Raw genomic sequence first — 21,747 nt, 5'->3', positions numbered from 1 at the left:
GGGATGGTGACTCAGCCGCTTCCTGAGCAGCCTGTAGACAGACAAGACATTGCTATTCTTAGTTTTCTCATGCAAAAGTTAACCCAGTCACTTTCTCTTCCATGCAGTGGACACACAATTATTTTTTGTTCTAAAAAATGAAACTGGGGATTAAATTCAGCATCCAATGACAGCATTTTTTCCGCTTTGTCGTGTCAGGCAAGTGAAAACCGGAAGCTGCTGAATGCTCTGAAGGGTTTGCTGGATGAGTTCCGCTCGGAGCTGCGGGACGAGGAGCGCGAGCGCCAGGGGCTCCAGCAGCAGTATGCCCTGCACAAGGCAGCCTGGGAGGTGGAGATCACTGAACTCAAGTGTCGCCTCCAACAGGTAACGTGCCCCGAGCCCAACACCTGTAAAGAACAGCTGAGGTGCTTAAAGAAACAGGAAATTTACGACAAAATGAAAAGGGACTTTATTCATGCATTTTATCCTGGTGTCTGAAAGCCCTCACCTGAAGCCTGATCAAAGCTTTGCCCTTTGAGTTTCCTCTTGGATTTCCAGTAGTCCCAGTACAAGGGCCCATGCAGTGGGCACTGTGTGACGTAGGTGAGAACAAAGGAGCTGAACCTCTTGCTGTATTTTCTCAGCAGAGTTGGGTGGTGATGTATCAGCTGTCGTAATGAGACATGTGGGTGTCTGTATTTATTGGAGAGAAAAATGTCTTGTGGTTGACATGCTCACAATTAGTTCGTCACTGCACCTTGGTATGTAACAACTGCAGTATTTGATTTATAGCAGAGAAAAGAGTGATTCAACAATACTGAAGTGATAGATCAATATATTGATATTAAACCAGCCATTCAAAGCTGCTGGTTAGTGATGGAAGAGAAAGCTCTTGCTACCTGCCATGGGATACTGTTAGAAGTATTTGTATAAAACCTGGTGCCAGGTGCTTCAGTGTCATGTATAGCAGTTCACAGAATATGTACTGTCTCTGGAGCAGCATGAAAACAAATCAGCAAAAAACCCACAAGAATTTATTTCCAAAGCTGACGGCATAAAAGCTCTTGTTTTACACATTGAAGAGGGAAGGGGTGGGAGAATTACATTCGGATCTTGAGAAAAATCATAGAGCTTCTCCGCAGAACTAAAATATAATAAAAATATTCACTGTTGGAAGGGTGATACGTTTAGAAGGATGTACTAAATTTTAGAGACTCACTGTGACACAGAGAGCTGAGATGTGAGCACTGCTTTTCCTGCCCAGGTACTGCGGGCTGCTTTCCCAGAATGAAGGAGGCAGCTTTCATTTTTAGCAGTCTTCTCCCAGAAGATTCAAATTCTTAGTTCCACTGCTTCTCAGTGCACCAGTATTTCTGAACACTGCATCACTTGAAAAAGGAAACAAAATCAGTTCCTGTTTTGGCTCCTTCTAAAATAACTTGTTGACAGATTTACTTTAAGCTCGAGATGGCAACAAAGAATGAAACTTGGAGAAATTTTGACCACAGAACTGCCAAGCTTTTCTACTTTGCCTTTGCATGGGCAACAAACTTCCAGGCTGCCTCTTTGGCTGGTGTTTGGCACCGGGACAGTGCTGCCACTCCTGCTCAGGGGTTTCCACCCTTCCTTCTGGGGCTTTTACCAGGCTTTTTGCTACCTCCACTGCTACAATGGAAATAATATACAACATTTGGTAATTTCTGGGCAATGGCTGAAACTTGTTAGGGAGTTAGTGTTAGGGGCCAAACCCTGCATATGCTTTGAGAATTTGCATTGAGGACATGGGACCCATTAAGGATATGGGAGTCCCTCACTAGGACTCTGACCAATGGTCCAGCTTCAGGATGCCTGGGGGAATATAATATATCATATCATACATCATATCATATGGTACACAGGGGTGAGAAAGATGATATCGTGTAGACTTTGTTAAAATAGGATGCTGCTCTTTCAAAATTGATTTTTTTTTTGTTTGGTTGTTTGGTCATTTCAAAGAAAACAACTGGACTCTGAAAATTAGTGGTAGAAGATGCTGGTGTTTTTAAGATTTCCCTGTCACTGCAAGTGGGTGTACCAGCATGTTCTCTGCAGCTCAGTACAATTTAAGTAACTCAGGCAATAATCTCTCAGTCAATTGTTTGGGGAGGCTGTTCCAGAAACCAGTCAAGCATCACTCCTGAATTCAGTCTGAGATTTTTTTGCTCAGAAAGTTTGGGCTTATTTTCCACGTAGGGCAAGGTGAAGGTGTTGTCCTTCTCACCTGCTAGAGGAATATGCTTCCCAGCAGACCTGCTGACTCTCATTTTTGAGGACAACATTAACTCCAGAGATGGAAATGAGTTTTTGCTGCTTTTCACTCCATTTCACCTGCAGAGCTAGGGTATGGAGATGTATCCCATTCTGAGTCACACACACATCTACTGAGCTGTCAACAGAAGGTCAGATTCCAAGGATAAATTTTTCACTCACTTGAACTTACACAAAACAATTGAGCACTTTTTCCCTCTGAAAACAGTCCAGCACTTGCCCAGCTTGACCAGAGAGGTTGTACAATCTCTGCACTTGCAAGTTTTTTCAGGATCCAACCAAAGAAAGTCCTGTACAACCCATTCTGACCTCAGAGTGTACCAGGCTGGAAGGAGAGGGTTCAACTAGAGATTTCCTGACACCCTATGAAGCTTGTATTTTCCTATGAATCTATTACCTTGGGCCAGCTCTTCTGATCTGTTTAAGCTAACCCCTGACCATGAAACTGAAGAAGGGAGGGAAGGTGGCATCAGATAATTGCCCTTGAAATCAGTTCAGAGTCCAGAACCTCAGAGATGAGGGGGATGAACTTGGTGCATCTGCTGCTGCTGCTAACACCTTCTCTTTTTGGAAGGTAGGACAGTCATACAAGAGCACCACTGCTGAGGGTTGTTGTGGGATAGGCCTCTTCAGAAGATTAATTCACTCTCCTTAGGTTTCAGGTGCACTGAGCAAGAGCACAAAAGCAGAGCAGTAGCTGAGGACATTGTCCTGAAAATTGTCTCAGAGATAATGATGAGGTTGGAGTTTATCTCCATGTTTCCTTCATTACTGGTACCTATATTCCCATCAGAAAGATCATAGCTGATGCCTTAAGAGCATGAACTGGTAGAGCTTGAGAAGTTATTCCCTGTAGTTTTCACTGTCTTTCACTAATTTTAAAACTTTTTCCACTCTGAACATATTTGATCATTTATTGAGAACCTAAGATGTTATAATTGTTATTATTCTACCATTACCTTTGTAAAGTTAGGTCTTTAACTCTAATCTATTGTCAGGCACAGATTTTTATTGCAGAAAGTTTAACCTCCTAGTAACATTTCACTTTATTGCCAGCTGGAAGGGAAGAGTGAGAACACCTCTGGAGAAGCAGGTCTCGGCTCAGATGCAAAGGGAGCTTTTAAAAGGGAAAGAGAGGAGCACAAGAAGCTTCTGGCTGACAGTCACAGTGTGGTGATGGACCTCCGCTGGCAAATCCAGCACAGTGAGAAGAACTGGAACCGGGAGAAGGTGGAGCTCTTGGACAGGCTTGATAGAGACCGGCGAGAATGGGACCGTCAAAAGAAGGAGCTGCTCAGGCGGATAGAGCAGGTAAGGAGCCGTCAGGTAAGGAGTCATCTTGGGTGAGCAGTGCCTGTCTGAAAGAATCAGGCCATTGCACCATTACTACACTCAGGCCAAGCTCAAGAGACAGCATTAAGAAGAAGCACAGCAATGATCTTTCTTCCTCGGCTACATCAATGTTTGTTATGTTATGAAACACTTTATATACACAAGGGAGTAAAAGTAAAATGCTCATAATCCCTATAAAAGACCACTTATGAGAAATCAGCTCTAGGTTAGAGGTCATTTCCTCATTTCAATTCTCCTGGACAAGCATGGTCACATTCTGTTTGAAAGCTTCAGTGCATTTCTGTGCTAGAACACTCAACCCACAGAGTTACTCAGGGTTTGGTACACGGCTTCTTGCCAAAAGGGGCTGTTCATCTGTGAATTAGCCACCAAAGATGCAGCTGCTGCAACTATTCAATCTCAACTGGATTCTTTTTCTCTGGCAAAGGAGCACAGGGGTTAACTTGAAGAGTCCTGACTGATAACAAACACAGTTACCATAACTAAATATTCAGACGAATATTGGCCACATGAATTTTGTGCAAACCTCTGTTATCATTTGCAAATTTGGGAAACACATACCTACCCTCTTGTTTTCATGCCTATCTGTATTTTCATCTGCTTAGTATTAGCGACAAATAATACCTAAGAAATTTGTTATTAGTCTGGAAGCAGCACAAAAAATGAAGTTTTATGAGAGGGAGATAAAACACTGCTTTTGACTGAACATTGTTCAGCTCTGAGTCATGCATTCCAGGAAAAGCTAGAGAAAGAACTGAAATTGTGGGTCCTCAACTAACTGAATGCTTTCTGTCCTTAGGACATCAGAAATGGAACCACCCCAGACCTGTGCATGCTCTTTAGACAGCATTATACTTGAGAAAAGCACAGAGTGGCCTCACAGGTGTAAATCAACGAAAGCCCAGTGTAACTTCATGACAAATTTTGGAAAGGATTCATTGTCTGTGTCTTGCTGCAACAAGAAGTTAAAGAAAAGAGACTAGGCTGGAAACATTATGAGTACAAGACTAAACCTTGCTGTGGCTATTAAACCCACAGAGAAGCACGTAGGAAAATCTAAAGCTCATGTGGCTATTTCTAAAATCAATGCTAAAAGTGTAGGCCTGGGTGGACAGTGCCAAACATGAAGGTTTTATAGACCAAGAAAGGTGATTTTTGAGCTTCTAATTTTCAAAATATCAGCAAACTATATTCTGATTTTTAAATCTCCCATATATCTGAGGGGGTTTGTGTGTATTTCATGCAGCTTTTTTAGCTAGTCTTTATAATGCAACACAGTAGTGCTAAGTTAAAACCTAAGTTAATCTCCTAAGTTAAAATCATCAGAACCTGTGAGCCTTATAGCAAAGCTCATCATGAAAAGTTCCTAACTTGCAGCATTCAGTAGCAGAAGCTGCTTAGTTAGTTCTCCATGGCTTGACTGGGCTGGTTTCTAACTGTTGGGTTGTAGTGGCCAAACCACCTCCTATGGATTCTTCATGCACAATGGGAATTAAATAACCCTCCGAAAATTTTCCAATATCCTAAGGACATAGACAGAAACTTTTCTTTGGAGAGTCACTGGTATCTCTTTGTATGTTTCTTTTCCTGTCCTTAATTGTGGGGGTTTAGGTATATCCTCAATAGCTTGAGGGACTTAACCTGGTTAAAGGCTGCTTTTTGCATTCCCTGGGAATGGGGCACATTGAAGGAAGCCACAGAGAAATCTCTGTTAATTTTACCTAGCTTTTAATTTTCTTAAAACCTGACATAACTTCTCAGTGTCATCCTGGGAGACCCTACAAAATAGCTCTTAGCTAGTGCTGGAACTGATTCCTTTTGTTATGTTTCTGAAACCTCTGGGCTTTAACTATATATTTACTGTGCCAACAGAGTTGTACACAGAATTGGCAATGAATAGGGGAAATAAAAAATATTATATCAAGCTAACTTCAGAGGACTAAATGACCAGAATTAGCATTTGAAGTCTTGGCTACCTGCCTACAAAACATCATAAGTCCATCTTTGCTTATAATCAAACATTTCCCTGTGTGACAGAAAGCTTCCAAATATTTGCAAGCTTTTAGTTGAATATCCTCTCAGTTTGCAGTCATGCCCTGCTTTATATGGAAACAATTAGTATATCTCTGAAGTCCTACTCCCCAGGGTTTTGGTGTGTGTATTCCATGTATGGCAATACACTGAGGATGAGGAGACTACACCACTGTGTATGTTTGAAACAAAGTCCAAGAGATAGCAGAAGAGTGTGTGCCACATTTCATTCTAATGCTTTATGCCAGTCTGCTTTCACACAGCTCCTGAATAATACATGTATGATAAGAGGGAAGTCACACCAATGTATAAAATATATAAAGTACTTTACTCTGGATGGTGATGGGAATACTGCTTGCATAGAAAAAACCATGATGACCTACTTTCTTCAGAGCTCACAGTTGTTTTTTTCTTTTTAAGTACTCTGTCACTTCATTTTCCCTTAGAGAATCTCCCTCCCCTGTGCTCCTAAAGCTAATTGTGCACAGAGCACACTGGCAAATATTTCAACCCCCAAGATCACCTGTATGAAAAGTTGTGTATTTAAAGGTATAAATACATGGGGACTCAAAATTATTAGCCATTATTAAAAAGTTAGGACCATATTTGTTACTTTAATTCTCCTGTCATCACTCTGAAGTTCAGTGAGTAAGGCAGCATCATACTGTTCTCTCATAAAGGTTTCCAGAACATTATCAGTATAGGATCCCTAAAATTCTGAAGGGCTTGTAATTGAAGCTATCTATAAAGAAAGCATGTAACTGCCATTTCTCCTTCCTTTGAATCTTGTTCATTTGCTCAGGAATGGCCTCCAGGATTTCTTGATATATACCTTCCAGCCCCTGCCTTTATAGGACACCTCCTTTTAATAAAACTCTTTCAGGTTTTGCATATCACGAGCAAAACACTGAAGATGCATTTCCCTTTTTGTAGACCTGAATCAAGAAAAAAATCTCACTGTTTTCAGCTCAAGTGTAAATTTAATCATTTGGGACCTAAAATGGTTTGGTCTAAATTAAGCCATACAATGTCTGTTTATTTTTCCAAACACAAACAGCAAGATTAATATGTTTTGTAAATTCTCAGTTTTCAGGGCCCTAGGGAATGACTTGCATTTTCAGTTATTGTCACTAATCTTAACATGCTGCTCTCGCAAAACATCAGAGTCCTTATTAGATTCCTGCGGTCATTTATCATGTTTGAAATGATCACTTACTTCATCTATCCTGTTGTATTTACAATTAAAAGAGAATCTGATCACATAATCTAATTTTAATATTGGCAATTTCAGTAATGGTTCACCCTCTCTTCACCAGTTTTTGAAAAGTATAGAATTAATGGCTTTGATGCCCCTTCTATAAATATGCATTTTCTTGGAACATGTTCTGCATGCCTAATTCATCCCTTTTACAATGTTGTTCTGTACAAATACTCAACTTTCCAGCCATGCATTCAGGCTAGGCCATTTATAAAATAAAGCTTTTGGGGTTTTTTAAGCATAATTTTCCACCTTTGGAAACAAGTGATATACATAAAAGCGCAATCTTTGTGTTGCTGACCAGAAGACAAATGTCTTTGTTTTGATGAGAAGGCAATTCACTCACCCTTCCATCAGCTTCTGCTTGTCGAGATTGCTTTTAAATAACAGTCTGTGTTGATTTGTTTCTTTCAAAACCAGATTACAGACAGATGCATTATTTTGTATATACATATATACTCAGTGTGTATATATATATCCATGTAAATAAGCAAAACTGCGCATATACACATTTAGTCACTCAAAGTCCCTTAAGTAATGGCATCAAAGTTCTGGAGAAGTCTCCCTTTGTGGAACGACCAGTAGAGCAAGGCCAGTGTCCCTTGGAGTGTCCCTGTAAGCCCCAGGGCATGGGTGTCTTGCTCCTGGGGAAGGCTGATTTGTGCCAAATGCCATACACCGCAGAAGTAATTGCTGTTCCTTTTGATCTGCCTGGTCTCCAGCTCCAGAAGGAAGCGAGCCCACGGAGAGGAGGCGGTTTGATGTGTGACCAGAGCGAGAGCAGCCGCCGGCCGTTTACGCCGCAGGCGAACCTCCGCGTGCCCCGCTCCATGGGGTCCAGGTCCTACTCTGATTCCGACACCATTCAGTTTGACGAGCGCTCACTGTCCAAGCTGAAGGAGAGCGACCGGTGCAGTGCCACGGAAAACCTCTTTCTGGAATCGCTGTCCCTCGACTCCCCCGACGAGCCTGATGAGCATCGCTCTCGGCAGCTGGAGCGGGAGAAATTCTTGACTGGACTAACAGAAGTATGAGCTCTTCTGCATTTTATCATGCTGTCATGTTATCTCTTCTGTCAGGATCAGTACCGCTTCCCTGCTGTAGGAAGTGAGATATTGTGTCACAGGCACTGCTTACAGTTACCCAGTGGTAAATTTGGTATGGACAAGTTTTCATTCCTTCTTGTAAGCTGATTAGACAAGCTTCAGTCACCTGAGAAACTGGGAGCCAGCCTGAAGGTCCCAAAGATTACTTCGTCCTGTGGCCATTTATGTTATGTATGAGAACTATATTTGACACCACATACTGGCTTTGAAGGTCTTAAATCTTTTCAATTATAAGTAGATACATATTTATGAAGAAACATGGGCTTTACTTTGTTAGTAAAGAAGTAAGTGCTGTAGAGAGGCACTTCTGATTGTTCTGCTGTGGTTCCTTTTGAACAGATCAGCATGAGTAAGTGAGATGTTAAAAAAATAATATTATTCATCAGCAAAGTACCTACTCTGAAGTCACACCATAAAGCTATAAAGATATAAAACACAGTGCTAAAAGATGACAGCAGGAAACAGCGAATGAAGTCTGTGTCCTCCGCCATGGCAGGCTTAGTTTCATCAATTCCAGGTCTTCACAGTTTGTTTATATTGTTTCTGAATGAAACCAAGCATCCCTGTCCCCAGATGCTGGTACAAAAACTAAAGAATTGAGAAATCAAGTTCTTTGAGAGGAAGAAGAGAAAAAAAGATTTACAGAGGCAAGAGATGTGACTGTCCTTGTCACATAGCTGTAGGTAGCTATGTGTTCCAGTTAGATTTTCTTCCCTTGATACCATAAGTGTATTGCTGGCAGTGTGATATCCCATATTTATTATTTCTTAGCCTTTTTTTCCTACATGTCCAAGTGCTCAGCGAAGAATGTTGGTAACACTATCAGGGAACTAAGTTTTGTGCTTAATTTTGATTGCTGTTCCCATTCCTTCAAATTCAGTCTGATTTTCAGAGAAAATCTCTCTTCCCTCTTCTGTTTTTCAGATATTTCCACCATTAACAAAAGGGTGGGCAGCAAAATTTGTCCTTGGTGGTATTTGCATAGCTTCTTTCCTTCAAAGCATGTTTTGGGGAAACCTGGGCAAAGTAATTTTCCCATCAGAAGGTTTGCTGAAGCGAGACTGATTGGAGTTTAATGAGTAGCTTAACTGAGGATGCACAGAGGCAACTGCAGCTTGCTGATTCTACCTTCCACTCTATTTTCTTTTTGGTACTAACTGCAGTAGAAGTCAATCCAGCCTTCACCCTGATTATGCATTCAGTTAGGTCAGATTTACTCTGCAGTAAACTCCACTGAAGTTACCAATATTATTCTAGAATTATACCACAGTGAATGCAAGGAGGATCAGTTTACTACTATTTTTTCCCTGACCTGGGATAAATATCAGAAAGATATTTGCTGAGTTAAGCAGTGCTGTTTTTATGCAGTCCCAGTTTGAAATGCACTTTTGGTGACGTTCTTGATTTCACGAGGTCAAATAAAAATATGTATGGTGCCAATGCCCTTCCCCCCCACCCAATCCTATTTTGCATTCCCTGTAGTTTACTTAGAAATATAAGTAAGCAGTTAGAATAACTGCAGAGCAAATGCTTCAGAAGTAGCTATTTAAATCCCCAACTCATTATGGGAATTGTCATAGGGAAATAACTGCCATAAAAACATCCTAATGCTGTTAGCAAACTGTAGGTATTCCATCTATGAAACAAGCAAGTCTTCCCACACAATATATGAAGCTTAAGGAATTTCAACTGATGCCACTTGTTGGGTCCTAGAAAATGTATAAGGAAATATTATGTCAAAGAAACTCAGTTTATCTTTTATTTCAGCACAGCTAGGCCTCTAGTATAAAGTAGATTGCTTTTACAGAAAAAAGTTGCTAAAAATATATAGTCTGAAACAAAATACTGTGGAAAAAAAAGCCCTTTTTGGCCTACTTCTATTTGTGATTGCATGGGAATATAAAAGTTCAAAGCTGTTGTAGATTTGGCATACAGGCTTTACCTGTGCAGTGTGTTATCCTGATGGGATTGCCCACTCTCCTGCCTATGTACAAAGTGAAGAATATTCCCACTGACACTTTAAGAATCTATATCAGAGAGAAGATCAGACACTTTTTAGATACTGGTGCAACTAATGGGAAGTGAATGACAAAATACCCATAAGCTAATGCCACCAACACCTTTAGAAATAACTTATCCTGCTTGTTTCTGTTTTCATTCAGGAGGAAGAAACACACAAAGGAAATCTTCAAAGGTGAGTAAAACTTAGAGGCGAAAGCCCAGCAAATACTCACTTGCTGGAGGTATGACTCTCTGCATCCAAGCCACAAGCCCAGGACATAGCCATGCCTCCTCCTAAACAGCCTGCAAGCCAGATTAATGGATTCACCCAGGGATTAATTTGTCTCAATATGCTTCAATTCTACTCTGATTAACTTAGGCCACATTTAGCTGTCATGCACAAAGATCAAACTCTATGAAAGTACATGAAGCTGCAGTGAAATCTACGCCTACCTTAGCAAGCAGTGCAGTACACACTGCAGACATCCATATGTAAAGGAAAACACTCGGTGCTGAGGACCTGATATGCTGCTGCACGTCAGGGATATTTTGCTTTGGACTGGTTCTGGTCTTATCCCATGGGTTGAATACCCACCTCACCCTAGAATGCATTAGTTGTTCTTTTGGAGAGCATCTTCCAGCTCATTTTCATCCCAAAGGAACAAAGCCTGTGCTCTCTGAGATTGCCGTCCTGATGCAAACCAGAGCATGTGACTAGGAGATCCGTTTAGAAACCATACACACCTGAATCCCTAACAGAGACACACCCAAACTCCAGCAGGAGCTCTTGATTAAAAACTCACAGTGTGACATGGCTGTATTCTTTGGATCACTGATCCATGAAAACCACTCTTTGCTGACTTCTCATCCAGCTTGAGTTAACTCATTGAGCCAACTCTGATAACTACACTCATCTTTTTATTTAGTCCCAGTCAAATATTTTTTTTCTTAAAATAAAGCAGTACGATAACTCATCTGAATGCGTGTGATTTTCACAAATTAGTGAAATGTGGGAGAGCCAAGAATTCAGCATTATCACTTAGAGAGTTTCCTTGGTTAAATTTCAGCATGAGCTCAACTCACCAAGCAGTTCAATGTAGCAGCATTTCTGCTGAATGTCCCACATCACTGCACACCAGCTGTGCAGCCTGGGCAGTCTCAGGAGTAAGGGTGGACTTGATGATTTCCCAGCAGGTCAGAAATACTCTACACTTGTTTTGAACAGGGTGCCTTGTGTTGCCAAACACTAATTTCTTGTGAATGGTATAATTCTGAGATGCATCCTACTGCTCCACATTACAAATATTTGCCTAGCAGTAATCCATGAGAAAGCAGTAAATTAAGAACCTCTACTGAACCATTTGGTTCTTTTAATGGCACATCACAGATGTTTGTGTTCACAGCTATTCCAAAGATAATAAAAGGGGACTTAAATGAAAGAAAGGGCTTTGTAGAAAATTACAAAAAGGTTTTTCACACAGAGGGTACTTGGGCACAGGCTCCCCAGAGAAGTGGTCATGGTATCAAGCCTGTCAGAGTTCAGAAAGTGTTTGGACAATCCTCTCAGGCACATGGTGTCATTTTTGGGGTATCCTGTGCAGGAGCAAGACTTGAATGATCCTTGTGGGTCCCTTCCAAGTCAGGACAGTCCACAATTCAATTATTGAAGTGGTTTTATATGTAAGCAGATGGTGATTGTTGGGTTTCCAGAATTTGCTGGTGAAAATAAGTTACTCTGCAACAATTTCCAGGCACATGAGCGACTCTCTTGTGTTCCTCTCTCCAGGGCAATGTCCGTTTCTTCCATGTCCGAATTTCAGCGCCTGATGGATATTTCTCCATTTCTACCAGAAAAAAATTTGCCTTCATCTGGCAGCAAAGATGATATAACACCTCCCTTGTCTCCTGATGACCTGAAATACATTGAGGAGTTCAACAAAAACTGGGATTACAGTAACACTAGGACCCATGGTGGGGCAACTGAGAAGCCTGCAGAGGGTTGGGCAGAAAGGACAGAAATTGGAAAAGCTGGCAGTGATCCTGCTTCAGATCCATTCCAGGCATCCTCATGGTACCTCACCACCAGTGTCACTATGACCACCAACACCATGACCAGCCCAGAGCACTGCCAGAAGCAGCCAACGAGGAGTCACAGTGTTGCTGACAAAATGGGAGTGCGGGTATTTCACAGCCCACCAGTTGTCCGTAGGTTCGATAACCCAGTGATAGCTGGCAGTGAAGGGAAAAACCAGGCTGAGCCAGACTTCCTGTTTTCTGTGACCAAAGCTATGGGGAACGTCACTGAGACAAAAGGTGCTTCCTCGGACATGTTTGGAAGGTGGTCTTGTGACCTGGCCAAACACCATAAGGATTTTCTGGAGAACGGTCTTCATCCCATTGAACGTCCTATTTGCACTACTGTGGGCTTTGCCTCACCCTTGCACAGCTTGGAGATGTCCAAGAACATGAGTGATGACATGAAGGAGGTCGCTTTCTCTGTCCGGAAAACAATACGCTCCAACTCCACGGAGCCTCAGTTCAAGGACACGGCGTGCCAAACCAACGGCATGAGAACGACAGGGACACAGACCACCCAGACCATCAGCGTCGGCTTGCAGACGGAAACGCTGCGCAGTATCACCAGCAGTCCACACAAGTGTCTGACACCAAAGGGGGGGTCCACGCCTGTCTCTTCACCATCCAGAAGCCTCAGAAGCAGGCAGGTGACCCCCGTCATTGAAAAGGTCCAGGCTAAGTTTGAACGCACATGCTGCTCCCCCAAATACGGCTCTCCAAAGCTGCAAAGAAAAGCCCTTCCCAAACCTGACCAGCCAAATAACCGGACCTTGCCTGGCACACCTCAGAAAGGATTCAGTGAGTCCGCTTGGGCTCGATCAACTACCACACGGGAGAGTCCTGTCCACACCACTATCAACGATGGCCTGTCCAGTTTGTTCAACATCATTGACCATAGCCCCATCTTTCATGAGACCTTCCAAAAATGCCCCAGATCTGGCAGCCGGTCCAGGTCAGCAGAACCCAGACCGGAACTGGGCACGTTGCAGGAGCCATGTACAAATGCCCGTGGCAGATCACCCAGTCCTCTCCGTCTGGGGACAGAGACACAAAAGGAAGAAGGATCTGAGGTGACAAGTATCAGGCAGGACTTATCTGCTCCTCCAGGGTACACACTTGCAGAAAATGCTGCCAGGATCTTGAATAAGAAACTTTTGGAGCATGCCTTAAAGGAAGAGAGAAGGCTACCTTCACACAGCCCACCAAATCTTAGCAATGACAACAGCACAGGAGAAATTGTCAAAGTAGATCCAGGGTCCATAGAGGTAATGAATTTGCTTGTTTTTCCTCCTATAGCTAAGTGCACTCTTCTTTGAGCAAATGTATTATGAGATCTCTTGCAGTCCTACTGAGTATTTACAGTGAATATCCTAGTCCTGTCCTGGTACCACCAGCAATTTCCAGGCATGAAACTTTGGATTAGTCACTGAAGAATGCATGAAAGAATTGAATTTCTATCCTGGCAGCTTATTTGGCTTGAAAGCATCTGAAGAGTTTTATCCTTTATGGGATAAAAAATGGTTCTTCCCTGAACGGCTGGGATAAGGGTTTTCTGTCACAGAATACACAACATGTTACAGGTGCTCTAGGGACACTAGGTCTGAATAAATTTTTATGCTGGATGGAAAGGCAGATTCTTTCTCCTACACAAGAATGGGTTTTAACAAGTTTGTGTGAAAAATAGTCTCTAAAGTACCCTGGAGCAAAACTCCAGGGCCTTCAGCATATCTTTTCTGAATGTATCTGATTAAGTTTGGCTCAGGTCTGTGAATGTGATTGAATGGCGTGATGTTTGGTACTGACTGCTGCTGCCTCACAAAAATAACAAAAAGCAAAAAACACACATATAATCAACTAATCTAGACACATACCTATTTTGTGTTTAAGAACTCCTTGCTGATATTTCGTCAAGTCATCATCTGTCTCAGCAAGTGTGCCCAGATGTTGGGGGCCAGTCTCAGGTGCAACAGCAATCAACAAAAAAAGAAGGTGTAATGATGGATGAAAGCTTTCAGTTACCAGTATTTAAACCTCCTGTTTCTGGTGAACCTTTGAGAGCACTTGAGACTCTCACTCTTAAGAAGCCCAGAAAAGCTGAATTATGCCCAGCTCTTACATGCATGTGTTGCCTTTCTGGTGCAGCTATGAAAAGGGGTGTGAACTGCTGGCTGGTGACAGTCCCCAGGGCAGAGTTGAGCGTTCCTCATCCCCTCTGCTGCCCCTTTAGCATCCTAGTCTTGTGGTGAGCCCTGGCTCCAGGGAAGCAGCTCCATGACCCCTGCACACTCCATACACCCCTGCACATCCCATATATCCACCTCGCCTTCACTGGGCAGACTCCTACTACCCCTGCCTCAGATACCTCAAAAGGGAAGGTTAAACCCTGTTTTCTAACTCAACATTTGGCATGAAAGACCTGAGTGCTGAAACCTTTGGTCTGCACTTCGCTTTGCCCTAGTGGGTGGTTCTCAATATACAGTCAGTTTCTTTTTTGTAGGTATTGCTCAGAGGATATGATCTTTTTTTCCTAACAGACAATCCAAACCTAAGGATTTATTCCCTATGTGCAGTTTAAACAGATATAACCAGGGAAATTTTTCAATTAAAAAAGGAAAATAAAAGAAACCACATGCACATTATAAATATAGTGAGTGAAAGTGGTCTTTGTGCACAAACCTCAGAGTGAATAAAGGTGGGAAGCAGCCTCATTAATTTGACTTTTTTCAGCTATTTCTGTATTTTGTCCTTAGTTTGAAATACAGGGAATACACTACTGGTGTGTATTAGGGAGTGTGTTGTACTCTAACTAGTTCAACTCAGCTTTGCCTTCAAGGTAACCCTGGAAACTCTTGATTTCCTCCTGTAACTTTTAACTGCCTCAATAGGTTTCAAATATAGGTAGACGGATGTCATCCCACATCATCACAAATTGCTGTTGGCAAAACACAAACTAGTAACAGTACCTGAGTTTGGTGCACAGAGAGATTTGGGTCAATGCTATTTAACAGAAACCCATTGACCATCAAACTGGCAGAAAATTGCTCCTTTTTGTGAATTCTCAGTATCTTTTGCCTAAATTTTTGAATTATGAGCCTTAGAGCTAAGACTTGTTTCTCCTTGAACCTCCTGCATGACTGTTATGACTGTAGTCTAGATGCACAGGTTTTGTTCTTTGGCTGCTCCTGGCATTTCTCAGGAATGTGGATTGAAAAGGAAACTGGTGGGCATTCACACAACGAGCTTAGCTTTTCCTAACTGAGGTGGTGCTCTGGAAGATGTACTCAAGGGAAGTGTGGGTTTACTGCTGAAAAAAACACCCACAAATAAGTTTAGACTCTGCAGGTGCCTTGGGTTATTTGTGGATTACCCTGACCACACAAATTACACTTTGTACAAGTTCTCTTAGCACATTTTGTACAAAGCCAGACACAGCTGTTCAGGGAATTATGATCTTGAAGGAGGCAGGTTTGTGCTTGGGGCAGTGCTGACACAATGCTTCCACCCTCCAGTAGACCCCTGCTCTGCTTCCCTCTGACCTGTGGGTTTCTGGCCAAGACAAGTGCCCTTCTTACCACCAAACGCCTTCTGGGTTCTGCAGCCATGGCATATTAATGACTTTTAAACCTGCATGCAGCACCTGTTGTTAATTTTTCCTCAATTTGAGCTTCTGAGTTGTTTAGTTACATTATTTCCTTCTATATTCCTGCTGCAAATATGAAATCTAGTTCATGTATTTATTTATTTATGTGCAAGTGCATGTGCATGTCAGTGTACATGCATACACAGCAGCAATGACTTTGTGTTTTCTGACCTGCCCAGAGCTGCTTACAGGCAAATTCATATTCACATAGTGTGGCCTACTAGTGTCTTATCCTGCTAATTCACTAAACCCCTATCTTAGGTGTGTTTCATAGGATTTGTACATTTTACTATTAAAAATGCACATTAGCATCACCTAACTAACAACATAAGAGCTTTAGGAACATTTTGATTTTGTGACTAGCGAGGGTGTAGATCGTGGAGGTTACACAACAGTCCTGGACTGAGAGTCAGACTCATTTCTGGAGACAACACTGTGAAAGGACCATCCACACAGACCCACAGATGAGAGAGCAGGTTCTGCACCCCAGGGCAAAGTGATTGCCACAGGCTTGTCACTGAACCATTCAGCACGGGAGGGGGAATGTTGAAAATCAGGAAAGGTGTTGACAGAATTAAAGGGCTTTTGGTTAAGTTTGAGTTTCCCATCCAGCATCACTGCTGAAGAGAAACAACAGAGAAAGGTGAGGCAAAGAGTTGTCATGAAACCTGAGCAATAGAAGTGTAAGCAACAAAAAATAACAGCCATTTTCTTGCTTGTTAAATATTTCCTAAGCAGAAACTCTCTCTTGAAATCAAATGAAGGGGGAAAAAATACAGCTTTATTCCTCTCATAGTAATGTGGTTTTTCCCTAGCCCAAATCAAGGTTGGCAAAGAAAAACAGATATCTTTCTCTGCTGAGTAGAAATGTTTGGTTTGTTTATTGCTATGTCCACTTCTGAAACTGTGCTAGGATTATAAAAGGTTGGTTTGTTTGCTTCCTTTCTTTCTAAGTCTTTTTCTTCTAGTGGCTTGGCTTTTATTTTTGATTATTAGTTTCCCTGTGATAACACTGGTAACATGATCTGAATGAGTAGTAACATCGGGAGACTTCTTCCTTGCTGACATGAATTCTTCACTTTAAAAAAATAATCAATTAAAACAGTTCTTTCCAACCTACTTGCTTTCTTTTTCTTTTCTGTCTGTTCTGTCCAGAACCAAACTGTCTTATTAACTACCCCCTGGGGACTCTAACCCTGCCTGCCTCACTGCTGTAAGTCCTTTCTACCTTGTTTCCAGAGGTTTCCGAAAGCGGTCATTCTTGAACACGTGGGTTAACAGAGGGAAATAAATGACCACAGCTCCAGAGGTATCCAGAGGCACGCACCTGACATCCCTGTGGGGTTCTTTGTATGGGGCAGTCAGGAAGAGATCAGGACAGGAGCTCATCTGCTGTGTCCTGCAGCAGCACAGGCTGGGAAGACGTCACACTTAAGTCAAAATGTGTACTGTTGGGGTTTTTTGCTAAGCTTTTAAAAATTGGCAAAATTTAAGCCCGACACAAAGGTATGCAAAAATGCTGGGGAGGGATTCAGATTTGCGACACACTTTTTTTTTTTTTTTTTTTTTTTTTTTTTTTGACAAATGCACAGCACTGCGCAGGGCTTCTGGCTGCCCCAGAATGTCTTTCCTCCAGTTCTGGCTACAGCAGCAGGTGGAGAGGGCTGGGAAGGGGCTTCAGCACCAGCCTGGAGCTAAAGGTTAAAGTCACCTTTGCTCATTAAGCAGTTCTGGGCCCTGGGCCCAGTTCTGTCCAGGGGCTGTGGTTGCCATAGTCAAGGGAAGACACTGTGCAGACATAAGCTATGACCATCCATTCTGCCTCAGAGAGAAGAGAAAATTGTTTTCTTTATTTATTAATATAGACATAGCCATGGTGGCTGACAGCCTGTTTTAGGAAATAGCTAGAAACTGGAGCTGAAATCATCTTTCCCATTTTCAGTGCTCAGGCTAAGAAATGCTGCCAATCCACCTACAGCCCTGAGCAACTACCAAACTAAATTGCCCACAGGTTATTTATTAAAAAAAAAAACAACAAAAAAAAAAACATTTCTAGCTATGACAGCTACATGTAGTAAGGGAGGAGGGTTTTTCACAAACCATTCTGCAGAGTTTCCTTGTCATGGCTGGATTTCCACGCTGCAGGTGGGGGTGACTGACTCAGCAGCCAGCACTTTATATTATGCTGCCAGTCACTTTTGGCCCTGGAGCAGCATCCATCACCAGCACAGCCTTGTGTGCTGCCGGGCATGTGTACATCACAGATAAGATGAGCTTAACCTTTCTGTTTGGTAAAAGCTGACCAACATCTGCAGGCATGCTGGAGAGAGGCTTTTGAACGGGGAGGCAGCAGTGGAAATAAATTTTTTTATTGCTGTGCTAACTCTGATTTACTGCTCTGAAACTAGGATAAAGCAGCCAGGAGCAAGCAGCACTATAAAGATATCATTTTAAGCCTCCTTTTTGAAAGAGGCTAAGACAAAACCCGCAAATCTCATAGCCTCAATTCACTGTGTTGTGCTGCCCATGACTGTTGCTGCGCAGATGGATTTCTCTTAACAAATCTGAGTCTAGTGGCAGCTTTCACAGACCATATGCTGCCCCCGGCACAATGGGATAAGGTGAAGTAAGGACACACAGTCAATCTTTTTTTATTAGCACCAATTTCCATTTAAGCCTTACTGCTGTTTTAGCAAGGGTTGTGAAGTTAATGGCACAGAGATGGGGTGGGGAGTGAGGATGCAGAGAGGAGGGCGTGCAGGCCGAGGTGCTCTGCGAGTGCCGAGGGCAGCTGGCCATAGCTCTTTCTCAAGCACTGGTGTGCAGCTCTAGATCACCCCACTGGCTGCATGCTGCCCAAAAAACCTGGACTGACCCTTCACCGAGGCCTCCCCGAGTCCAACAACGCACTCTCTCCAAAACATGTGTCACCAGCTCCATTTCTCATACCTCAGCTCTGTGTCTTCAAAATTGGTCCTGTCCTATGAACATTCATGTTTGGTCTTCCACTGCAATTGAGAAGTTCAGTGCCGTATCACTTTGTTTGTTCACTGTCAATCACATCATGTTACCTGCTCCAGTATTCTCCACCTTTAGAGACTATTCTCCTTCTCCATGAGAAACAGTGTGCTGAATCCTGGCCTCCCTGCTGCCTTCGTATCCCTGCGTCTTACTGTGCCCAGCTTTTCCTTTGCATTGTATCATTTCTGGTCTCTCTCTTCATTTATCACCGATTTGCATTCTGACTTGGGTTTTTTTTTTAATTCCCCTGTACATTCCAGTGACTGCTGCTTGGTGTACACATTGCTAGATGTTGGCAAACTGCTCTGATTTGCTTTTATAAATTTCAAAGTATTTAGTGAAATTCAGAAGTTTGGCTTTGGCCCTATGAGACAGACTGGCTTCTACAGTCACTCGTCTTAATGTAGTGAGCATTCAGAGCAAGGCAGGAAGCGCAACTGTACTTTGAGCAAAGTCCATGAATATTAGAGGCATTACCAACTTAGTGCCAGGGTGAAAAATCACAACTGCAGATTGTTTCTAATTGCAAAGGCAAACTAACCAAGCCAGAACAGTGGAAACTTGGTGAAGGAATAAAATTTCCAATTTTTTCCGTTTCTGTGAATGTTGCCTTTAGCATAGAGTACCTCTGAGTCCTGTAATTCAGGCTTCAGCAGCTGGCAGTTAGCAGTGGTGTTCCAGAAAATGAAATCTGTAGGTAAGCCTCATCTTAAATCCAGCTGGAGATCATAACTACCCCTGTAGTCATTATTCTGTGCTAAGAAGTCTCCTGCATGTCAAGTCTGAATTCTGAAGGAGAAAAAAAGGAGACAGTGGTTGATTTTTCACCTGTCTTGCAAATGCCAAACCTAGCCTTTTTTGCCAGGTCAGCACTTAGAGTACTAAGTGTTAAACAGTGGATTTTCCTGAATTATTATGCAAATATACTTTTCAGCTCTTCTCTTTCTAGCACAAGGAAAAATAGCAGTTGAAAGTGTGTCAGCTACTCCAGCTCACCCTCTTTCTTTCATTGTCTCCTTACCTGTTCCATAAATCATGGACACACATGCAGATACCTGGAGCCCTCACGCAGCCGGGTGTTCGCTGCTTGCTTTTGACACACCCCTAGCTTTAGTTTGGCGGTTTTGTTTCTTAATTCTTCGCGCACCCCGACGGTCTCTAACGCAAGTCACTAACCGCTGTTTTGCTCTCTTGGCTGCCAAGGAACTGCCTTGTTCTGCACTAGCCCCGTCCCTCCAACCCTGCTTCTCCCGGCCAGAGAGACCAGCGAACCGGCGCCCACCGTCACGATGGGCCTCACATTCCCCTACTGCCTCACAGTCGCAGTCCACCGGAGACCTGACTTCCTCAGAGGAGTGCGGAAGCAAGGAGCTGCTGGCAGAGACCCCCAGCCAGGGAGGCGAGCCGGCCTGAATCCGCACAGGAACAGGGCGGGCCACCGCTCGCCTCCGCCAGGTCGCCCGCCAGCCGTCTCTGCCACGAAGGAGGGAGGTCCGCTTGGAGAGGTCAAAGAATGTTCTCAGACACAGCTGCTGAATGTGCAACCTGGGAAACAGAGGTGTTTCTGGAATGAAACAGTTAATGTGCCTGTAATAACTTAATTTTTTTCATAGCTGAGAAAACTATTTTTGTCTCCATCTTTTCTACATACAGTATATTAACAAAAACAACAAAAAAAAGGGGTTAAAATGATATAAAGTAAGATTTAAAATAAAATGTAAATTAAGTTTTAAGGGAATTTGAATACGTGCTCGCGCTCTCTCCAAATACTGACTGCCTTTTGGTTATATTTGCACTGTTACGTTTTCAGTTTTGGTTTTGGGTATTTTGGGTTGGTATTTTTTTTTAATTTCATGTAAAACTAGGGTCTTAAGTTAATTTTATTCTATTTTAATGTCAGTGTTATCAGTTTTTAAAGGTAAGGTTCTTAAAGATGCTTCAACTGTCTGAAGCGATACCTTTTAAGCAGTGAAGAAAGCCATTAAGCTCGTTCACTAGACTTGTAATTAATTGAGATGGAGGGGAATACAGGTAAACACAAGTAAATGTGTAAAAAAAAAAAAAAAAGAAAAGAATGCCTCAGAAAGTCTTACAGAGTTAGCTGTAAAATACACCTACAATACTTGACTTGCATGCCTCTGGGTCCTCGCACTTTAGTGCATGTACATATTGCTACTGTACCATCACATAAATGTGGGTCAATCTGTTTCACTGTAATATTGTTGTGAATTTACCTGTACTGTACTTTTATTGTTGGTATTCTTGCATTGACTATACAAAAAAGAGTTTTTAAATTATTGTTAGCAGTTCAACTGGCTATGTACAGCGTTTACTGAGAACTTCCTTCGTTTTGGAAAAACCATGGAAATCTCTGGGCATACTAAATTGTAACTGGTCTTGTTTAAGAGTCTGTTTGAGACCATGTGAAGTGGAAATAAAACCCTCAGTATTTACAAGCTGCTCGAGTGCTTCATAATGTTTTTTTTATTATGGTAGTTCCCAGGTTCATTTAACTGGGGGACATAAAAGCCCCTGAGCTCCTCCTTTATTCATAAGGGAAGAAAAAAAATCTTCCTTATATGAAATAAATCACAGCAAAACCAAATATTACGCTGTGCTCCACGGACTCCTGTGAACACTGGATCAGGCCATGGGAAGGTTTCGAAATTCCCTCCCTGAACTCCACAAGATATCTACTCACACGGATTGTAGGACCCATCTTCTCAGTTTCTCTGAGGCCCTATGGCTTGTTGTTTTCTCACTCATGGGAGTGAAAACCAGCCAGCTAAATGGAACACCAGAAATATGACATGTCCAGTATTCATCTGAGCTTATATACCATCTGCATTACACACAGAGACCAATAAACAGGGCTTTTGTAAAACTGAAGGCTAACAATGAGAAGTAAATGCAGCCAAGAATTCACGCTTCTGAGAGGTGGAAACCTCTCAAGCTACTTTGCCTAAGACCAT

The 21,747-nt window shown here is 42.4% G+C and overlaps 1 protein-coding gene across 8 annotated transcripts in view; it reads left to right on the top strand.

Moving 5' to 3' along the window:
- The window catches only part of MTCL1 (microtubule crosslinking factor 1), a 101,854-nt gene extending 80,623 nt beyond the window's left edge, over positions 1–21,231 (top strand). For 5 of the 8 annotated variants that reach the window (XM_041477788.1, XM_041477787.1, XM_041477784.1 and 2 more), the window contains 6 exons: positions 199–366; positions 3,346–3,600; positions 7,654–7,959; positions 10,200–10,231; positions 11,825–13,379; positions 19,979–21,231. In XM_041477788.1, coding sequence (XP_041333722.1) covers positions 199–366; positions 3,346–3,600; positions 7,654–7,959; positions 10,200–10,231; positions 11,825–13,379; positions 19,979–20,188 — 2,526 coding nt within the window. In that variant the 3' untranslated portion in view covers positions 20,189–21,231. Of the gene's footprint in view, positions 1–198; positions 367–3,345; positions 3,601–7,653; positions 7,960–10,199; positions 10,232–11,824; positions 13,380–16,909; positions 16,968–19,978 lie in introns of all 8 variants that reach the window. The other 3 variants (XM_041477790.1, XM_041477789.1, XM_041477786.1) reach the window with 1 other exon arrangement.
- The last annotated feature ends 516 nt before the right edge of the window (positions 21,232–21,747 follow it).

Source organism: Pyrgilauda ruficollis, unplaced genomic scaffold, assembly GCF_017590135.1.
Source record: "Pyrgilauda ruficollis isolate IOZ18807 unplaced genomic scaffold, ASM1759013v1 scaffold41, whole genome shotgun sequence".
In the NCBI taxonomy this organism is placed as follows: Eukaryota; Metazoa; Chordata; class Aves; order Passeriformes; family Passeridae; genus Pyrgilauda; species Pyrgilauda ruficollis.
Note: the sequence above shows the minus strand (reverse complement) of the source record. Positions and strands in the feature narration are given on the sequence as shown.